This window comes from Eupeodes corollae, chromosome 1 (assembly GCF_945859685.1).
Source record: "Eupeodes corollae chromosome 1, idEupCoro1.1, whole genome shotgun sequence".
In the NCBI taxonomy this organism is placed as follows: domain Eukaryota; kingdom Metazoa; phylum Arthropoda; class Insecta; order Diptera; family Syrphidae; genus Eupeodes; species Eupeodes corollae.
The window spans coordinates 185,285,468-185,293,620 of record NC_079147.1 but is presented as its reverse complement, the minus strand read 5'-3'; the positions used below and the strand labels follow the sequence as shown (position 1 = coordinate 185,293,620).

Here is an 8,153-nt window from a genome sequence, read left to right as displayed (position 1 = left end):
CCCTCTATCGGTTCGCGAAGGAATTAGAGCGAAATCTTTCATTAACTGTCGGTAAAATCAAACACACTCTTACTTCACAGACTGTAACGCTAAATTCGTGATCATATCCGCAAAAACTAACTGTATTGCAATAAGGGAAAGGGGTGGGGTAATTAATTTGAGCAGGATAAAATTAATTTAGAAAAAATTAAAGACTTTAAAAAACACATACATACAAAAATGTCCCATTATTTTTTACCCAAATTTGGAAGGTTAAGTGAAGTAAAACTGAAGGTATAGTATATGACTTCAAAGTCCATTAAACTTTGTTTAAACCTCCGTCAAATCACCGAAATCACGATCAATCGAATACAAATTGCTCAATCAACAGTTACATTTTTAAGCAGGATTTTTTAACTGGGACTTTATTAATCTTTATGAGAACACAAAAATCAAAACACTTCACTTTTAAATCACAAACAAACCCGGATTAGTGCCAAATACCAAATTTTTGGGTTATAGTGTTTACTTATTAATACCACACAGATAAACGTCAAATTCATTTCTTCCGTCAAAATAATCATACACATTATTATACATCTTATTTCTTTTTTACCACGAAAATGTAAGAACTTCAGACCACTTTTTTCAATAAGTATTCAATAAAATTAAAATTGATCTCGACAATAAATTTTAAGCAATTTTCAATTTTGCATAAAAGTTTGCTAATATTAAATATAATTAAATAATACTTCAAGCAACATTTTCTCTTCAATCTTCAAACTTCTCTATTACTTACGCTTTTTCCTCTAAAATAAAACAAATTGGATTTTATGTTACGTAAAATAAAACAATTTTATTTTGTTTGGGCTAAACAAATAGCTTCTAATTATTCAACATTCCAAAACAAATTAATTATATTTTTTTAACAAAACACAAGAAGCAAAAATATTACAAGCAAATCAAGTTAAGCGGAAGCGATAATATAATATAAATTTAATGCACAAAATAATTTTTTTTTTAAAAGAACAAAAAGAAAATAAAAAACAAATTTAAGTCTTAATAAATCGGTACCTAGGAATATATTTTTAATTTTTTTTTAAATTTTATAAAAGAAAATATTATTAATTTTTTTATATTTTTTTTTCTTTAGTCAAACTTAATAAAACAATTATTAATCAAGCATAAAGCTATATAAACAAATTGAAGCATAATAATAATAATTTTATGAAGCATGATGAAAGCGAAGCATCTTGATTTATTCAAAGTTTTAAATAGCGTCAAGAAAACTCATCCGTAATAAAAAAGAAGAAAAAACGTAATAAAATATTAAAAAATCAGTTTGTTTAAATAAATGTAATAATTTACTTATACAAATATAATAAAAGTAATAATCATAATAGTAAAAAAAATATTAATAATAATAATAATAATAATAAAAATAATGAAACAATTTGTTTTTGTTCTTATAAAGTATATTTAAAGTCCTTACTCACCAAGTCGTCTAACATTAGGGCATCAGCATCGCTTAAGCCCATGCTTCGTGTTAGAGTTAGATAGGTCGACGTGATGGGTTTTAATTTTCGAAGATCCAATTGCTGAGGTTGGCCCTCTAGTGGGATCCCCTCTTGCATCGGAGGTGGTTTTGGAATTTGGATTGGCTGAGGTGGTACTAATGTTGGCAAAGCAAGTTCTGATGAAGACAAAGGTTCTGGTGGTTTTGATGGTTGAGGGATGTTCGCAACTACATTTGAAGTGACATTCAAAGTGATGTTTGAAGTGGCATTCGAACTGACATTCGAAGTAAGTTTGGAAATAACATCGGGTTGTGGATTGCTGAAAAAAGGTTTTGATAGATTAATTGCACATACCTGTTGAGAGGGAGTCGACTTCTGGACCGATTCGGATTGTATTGCCAAGCTTGCTGCACTGGTAGTAGGTTCATCGTCAAGTGTCAGATTGATAATTTCTCGGGGAATCGATTGTGAGGTCTGTGGCTTGGGTGTGGATTCTTTTCTAGGTGAACTCTTCTCAGGCTGTGCTGGCATCGATTGGCCATATAAGATTCTCATGAACTCATAGTATCTTATCAGACTTTCTCGATTGAGCAAACCAAAGTTCATTTGGGGGCTATTGGTTGTCGATGTAGAAGCAGTGGCAGCTGATGGTGTTCCATTCCGAACCGGTTCAGAGTCAAACAATTGTGTCTGTAAAGCGGGATTAACACGGATTTTCTGAACAGTACTGGGATAGGAAAACGATGAGGCCGAAGACTCTGTGGGAGTCTTCAATTCATCTTTCGGGCTAGGATTGGGAGATGATTTTTTTCTATATTGCAATGTCGTTGTCATGATTTGTGTTTCAACTTTGCTAACTGGAGTAGAAGACTTGGGTACTTCAAGCGAGCTCTCAGTTTGCGAGGAAACATTAAGCACATCGATTTCTGAAGAACTCTCATTGGGTATCTCATCGTCAGCTGGCGAACGACGACCCGGCGAGAGAGGGCGAAGATTTTTCTTGCATTCTGGACAAGCTGAAAGAAATCTGGTAACAGCTTCACGTGGTAAAAATGCAAAGGTTTCGGTAATCTAGAAAATTAGAAAAGAATTAAGCAATATTAGAAACATTCGTCTGGAAATAGGTTTATAGTTAATGGAAATCTAGTTTTCAATACAAACTCTTACAATGCGATAAGTTCGCTTTTGGCCAGCATGTCTACCGCTACGACCCCCCATTTCCACGTGAATATTATAGATGATGTTGAAGAATTCTTCGACTACAGCTACCTTGCGATAGATTCGTTGGCCGAAGTCCTGTTTGACGAAAATGAAATTAAAATGTGTCAAATACAAACAAAAATTGCGTTTTTGAAACAAATTTCAATGTTAATCTCTAGTAGTTAAAAACCTTAAATAAATTTAAGCTAAGAATCAAAACTCACCTTTGTTGTTGAAGCTACAAAAAGATCAATATTGTTAGGATATTCAGTATTACTACTCGCAGGATAGTCTGGAACATTCTCAAAACACTCAGGCCGTTTTGTTGTGAAAGCTTTAAATAACATACATAAAAGATTTATAAGAACACATTTTTTTAGCATGTAGTTTAGACTTACCTTTCGATTTCACCCAAAAACGAAATTTCGAACTATCAGGCTTACTGTGCTCTTTGCCTTCTAGTGCTTTGAGAATCCTAGCTTTCTTGCGAAGAGTAATTGTTTTTGTTTTGGCCTGATCGCCATAAGTTTTTAAAGCCCATGGTTGAAATTGCTAGAAAAAAAATGAAAAATGGTTGTCATCAATAAAAATATTTAAATAGGAATCTTAACACACAATTACGCCTTTATTGTTGTCAAAATCGACAGATTTGATAGCAATACAAATGTCTTTGAGATAAGGCCCTTCCATGTGCCTTGAAACCATGAGTCATTGCAAATTGAAAACAACCAAGGTAGTAATTAATAAAAAAAAAAACGAGGACAGTTCTGTCAAAAAGTGTCAACATTGGTTCACATCACCTCACAAAATTTCGGGGACCTACAGTTCTAAGCGAATCCGAAAGGCTTATTTGAGAAAGCACTTTTCATGACAAGAATTTTTCTTAGAGGATTTGTCAATTCCTCGCAAGAGGAAAGGCAGTACCCGTGAAAAATTAGATGGCGCAGACAGGGATTAAACAAAAGACCTTAGACCTGTCCTTAGCAGTTACTATCACACCCTGAGTACATCAAAAAAAGCTTTCTAAATAAAATGTTAAAAACAAGTCTTTAAATTTTTAAATCATTTAGAAAAAGATTAAAAAATCAAAAATAAGATGAGATGAGAGATTAAGACAGTCGTATTCCTAATTGACATATGTTCGTAACTTCTAAAGCAATATCAGTTAGGAAAATATCTACAACAGGTTAAGCTGTAAACTATATTTTCATACAGTGATCTGATCACAATGTTGAATTCCGATAATCTGACGCTTCCTTATGTTGAGGTCATAAGAACTCAACATTTCTTGTACCAAATTTTGAAATAAGCTTGCAAGAAAAATTTTATGTTTGCACATGGTAGAACTAGACTTCAATGAGGCTCCATTCCATGAGGTAAAGTTTCATTCATATTTGACTTAGACTATAGTCAATTGGAGCATATTTAAATTTATTTAAACGTCTATATGATCAAAGCATCAACATTCACAATTTTTTCTAAATAAATCAACATATCAAAAGGTTTGATAAAGCACTTGAAGTCTTAAAAAAATGGTTGTTTGTTGATGCTAATCTCTTAAACTATTATATTACATTACAAACTATTCCGTAGAGAGTAGAGGCACAGCACCTTGAGCGACTAAGACTATAAAAGGTGATAACAAGAAAAGACATTAATACAAGAAAGAACACATGACAACAGCATGCGGTAGGTTTCGAGACGGTCCTCTATCTGTCTACCAACCACCCTCACTGATGCTTGATTTCCGTGATTGGAACCGAAGCTTTATCAGTAACTAGGATGTTATCTCCCTTAAACTATTACTCTCAAAGTTCTCCATACACCTACGTTATAGAAAAGCTATCGTCAACACCAGTATCACTCTATTGAATGATCGATTTTATCTCAGGCTATATGGACTCCGGGTAATGCAAAGGAGGAATTCAATAAATAAGGATTGAATATATTGACAAGATATCACTAGAGAGATTAAGATGATTTTCAGGAATATGAATAGGATCTTAGGCAGGAATCCCGTGCTCATTTTTGTGCCAATGGTTCGTGAAACTGGTATGCTAGTTGACAATTACTTATGGCCCCCCTTATCTAGTAGTGCACACAGAAGGGTACATGACTCATGTTTCCGTCGAAAATGTAAGACTCAATTGAAAAACATTATTCGGCAATATAGCTGAAAAAACAACGTTTACGTTAATTCTGGGCGTTACAGACCTTTACAGAGAGTTAAACATGAGTTTATTTTTACTGAAATTGAAGAAATAGATTTGAATGACCTTTCCCTTATACAGGATGGCACGGCATATCAAATTCCAAAATCGTGTTATCAGGCGTATTTAGGATGTCAATTTGCAGCCTCGGAGCTTTGGTTTACCTTCTTTGGTCTTTTTTATGGACAGCGTGGAAGGACCGAAGCATGATTTGACAACGATCCGCAAACGGATTGTAATTTGGACTACAATTTTGTAGATCTTATTGCAGTTTTTCTTGTTGGCTTACTATTTAGAGGTCGAAGTATGGGCACATATATAAGACATAGATACACAAATGCTAAACGATACTTAAAAACATCTCGTGATGATGATTCTTCTATGCCCAAACTTGAAGAAATTGTTTCACTGATTTATGTTTCAATTTCAGTCAGAAAAAAATGTACGGTTGATTTCAATAAGGAAATTATCAATGACAATTTGCAATAAAAGCTATGAAGCACATTTCAAAAAATGGAAGTAATTGGTTTCAATTATGAAAACCAGTGATGTCGATGCATAACAGGGACTGAATTGCTTGTTTCAAAATGTTCTTCTAAATTTTCTGTTTTCTTATTATTATTTTTAAGACTTTTATAAACGAAATGTTGGGTTAAAGAAACAATTTTTATCTCAATCGTTTTTTAGATACTTGGTGAATGAAGCATGTGCTGAAATGAAGACGATCAATAGAGTAAAGATCTCAAAAACGTTAAATAACGCATGTCTTTGTGACAGCTCAGAACTTTCAATGATCTGACCATGGATGTCAAAATCAATGTATGTAGAGGATAGGATAGTATATATTGAAAAAAAAAAGGAAATACCATACCAAAGTAAAAAAGACAACACACACGGAAAAAAGTGTAGAGTATTTATGACAATGCTAATATGGCCTGGAGACCCATATACTAAAAAAGTATCTGTGATGTTCCTACATTGTCTTGCAACAGCTCCTATAAGTATGGGATTATGTACTATACTCTATGGTACCACAATCTTTGCTTGTAACACATGGGCGCATAGTACGTTTGACGAGACAGCATTGTCTTCAGCCCTATACTGTACCGGAGATGTCGCAATGCTACTAGTTTTTCCCGCGATAATTTATGAAATGATAATCGATGCCCTTATTGGATAACTGTCAATAATCCATTGGTATAACTACTGTCTCGATATATTTCTACAATAATAAGGGACATAACAATAATGGATAGATTTTAATGCTAGGAGCGTTGTACATGTCGCCAGTTAGTATGGGCCTGACTCCCATACTGGCATTGGCGTATCGGCTATAACTATTGTTGACAATACTTTTTTCATTATGGCCAAATTAATTATGCTTACAACTTTTTATTCATTTGGAATCTCCTAAGCCACACAGTATTGCGTTCACACAAATATTCACGTTGTAATATTCCCAATGTATTTCTTCCCTTGCAGTATCTTAGGTCTGAGAAAGTGTCTCGACCAAGAATGCATTCCATTCAGAACAAAAATAACTTTTAAATGAACCAAAATCAAGTTTAACTTTTAAAGTACTCAAAGTAAAAAACTCCTATTTTTAATACAATTTGACAAAAATATGAAACAAAAATAAAGGAGGGAATTGTCCTTATAATGTGAATTTTGTGACCGCATGGGTCAAAAGTCTGCAATGGAATTTAACTTCATAACCTTGCTCTAAAAACAAAGAGTTTTCCGTTTTTTTAAATTCTTTCAATGAAAAATGGCGGTGGAGAGTTATGGAGGAGATTTTATTTCTCAAAATATGGTTTAAAAAATGCTATTCTTAGAAAAAAACATAAATTACAAACAAAAATGAGACAAAAGGCTTCCATCTTATAAACGTCTCGATCGCATTCGAAATCACCATTCCATTTAGAATTCATAGAAAACCTACAAAATGGACTTCAATGTACCATTTACACTTAACACAACGTCATCTAGACAATTGGAATGAGAATAAGAATGAATGAGATGAATATTTATACGAATTGCATCATATCCTCTTTATCCATCAGTCTCTCAGTGTACAAGAACTTAAAATAAGAAACACAAAAAAAAAAGAACTTGAACTTACCTCAAACATTTGCTCCTTTTCTACAAACAGCTTTAGCTTTTTACACTCTGGCTGCATTTTGTCTGATGCTGTTGCCATTTCCATATTATCCTTTTCTGATATGCTAACAACACTAGCACCACCACTTGCTCCACCACCATAGCCATCATCAACAGCTTTACCAATACCACTAACATGGCCAAAAGCGAGCATCAACTTTCGTTTGTAGTTTGTCTGTGTCTGAGTCATCGTAGTCATCGTCGACGTCGTTGTCGTTGTCGTTGTCGTCGTACTAGTTGTCGATTCATAGCCGCCACCACAACTGCTTTCACTTTCATACTTTAAATCCACCTGATGGGAATGTGCTCCAGCAGAAGCAGAAGCAAGAGCAGCAGAAGCAGAAGCAGCAGTAGTAGCAGCAGCTCCAATATTCGATATCCTTTGGTCCTTCGGTAAAATGACTGATGATGGTATAGTGGCGGCATTAATATCACCAGCATCCTCTTGCATTGTATAATTTTTCGAATTCTTAAGCTCAGCTATCATAACTTTCTCAAAACTTAATTTAATATAAAAATTAAATTAAACATTAACACAAAAATTATTTAGGCCTCCCCCGCAAAAGCACAAAAAAGGATAACAAGAACAAAATAGGCAAAACTTCTAACAAGCAACAGAATTAAAGCAAATTAAAATTGTAAAAAAAAATAGAAACAAAACGAATAACAAAACGAAGACTTAAAAATAAAATCTCCTCTCAACAAGCGAGCGCAAAAATAAAATTCCTTCCTTTTTCACGAAAAGATCATTCCCGCACAGTTGTCAAAAGTCGACTAGGCTTGCAAGGATTGCTAATCCTAGCATTTTCCGTCTGGACCACCGAAAATATCAAAGTAGCCTACTGGTCATTCTAGAACAGGATTTCTAGATCTAGATATCCTGTCATCACCAAAAAATACCAAACAAAAAACTTAAACTTTCATACTTACACACGAATATCCTTTTTAAATATACATACAACCTACCTTCTATATGCATGTATAGCATCATCATCATGCAGAGGAGGAGAAGAATAAACTTGTTTCGCACTCAATTTCATTCTCTCCATTTTTCCATTCCATTCTCCGAGAAAAATACTCTATACTC

At 33.8% G+C, this 8,153-nt stretch overlaps 1 protein-coding gene across 1 annotated transcript; it reads right to left on the bottom strand.

Moving 5' to 3' along the window:
* Positions 1-1,445: 1,445 nt before the first annotated feature.
* On the bottom strand, positions 1,446-7,859 carry LOC129940983 (uncharacterized). The gene is made up of 5 exons (XM_056049517.1): positions 7,029-7,859; positions 3,095-3,248; positions 2,921-3,030; positions 2,664-2,792; positions 1,446-2,567 (listed from the first exon to the last, which is right to left on the bottom strand). The coding sequence occupies exons 1-5, from the start codon at positions 7,515-7,517 to the stop codon at positions 1,446-1,448; spliced, it is 2,004 nt and encodes a 667-aa protein (XP_055905492.1). The 5' UTR covers positions 7,518-7,859.
* Between the last annotated feature and the right edge of the window lie 294 nt (positions 7,860-8,153).

Excerpts from the sequence above, each read along its gene's own strand:
- LOC129940983 (XM_056049517.1), bottom strand. The coding sequence starts at position 7,517 with ATGCAAGAGGATGCTGGTGATATTAATGCCGCCACTATACCATCATCA. Across the intron at positions 2,793-2,920 it reads TTGTAGCTTCAACAACAAAG|GACTTCGGCCAACGAATCTA; the intron begins GTGAGTTTTGAT and ends TTCGTCAAACAG. Across the intron at positions 2,568-2,663 it reads AAAAGCGAACTTATCGCATT|ATTACCGAAACCTTTGCATT; the intron begins GTAAGAGTTTGT and ends CTAATTTTCTAG.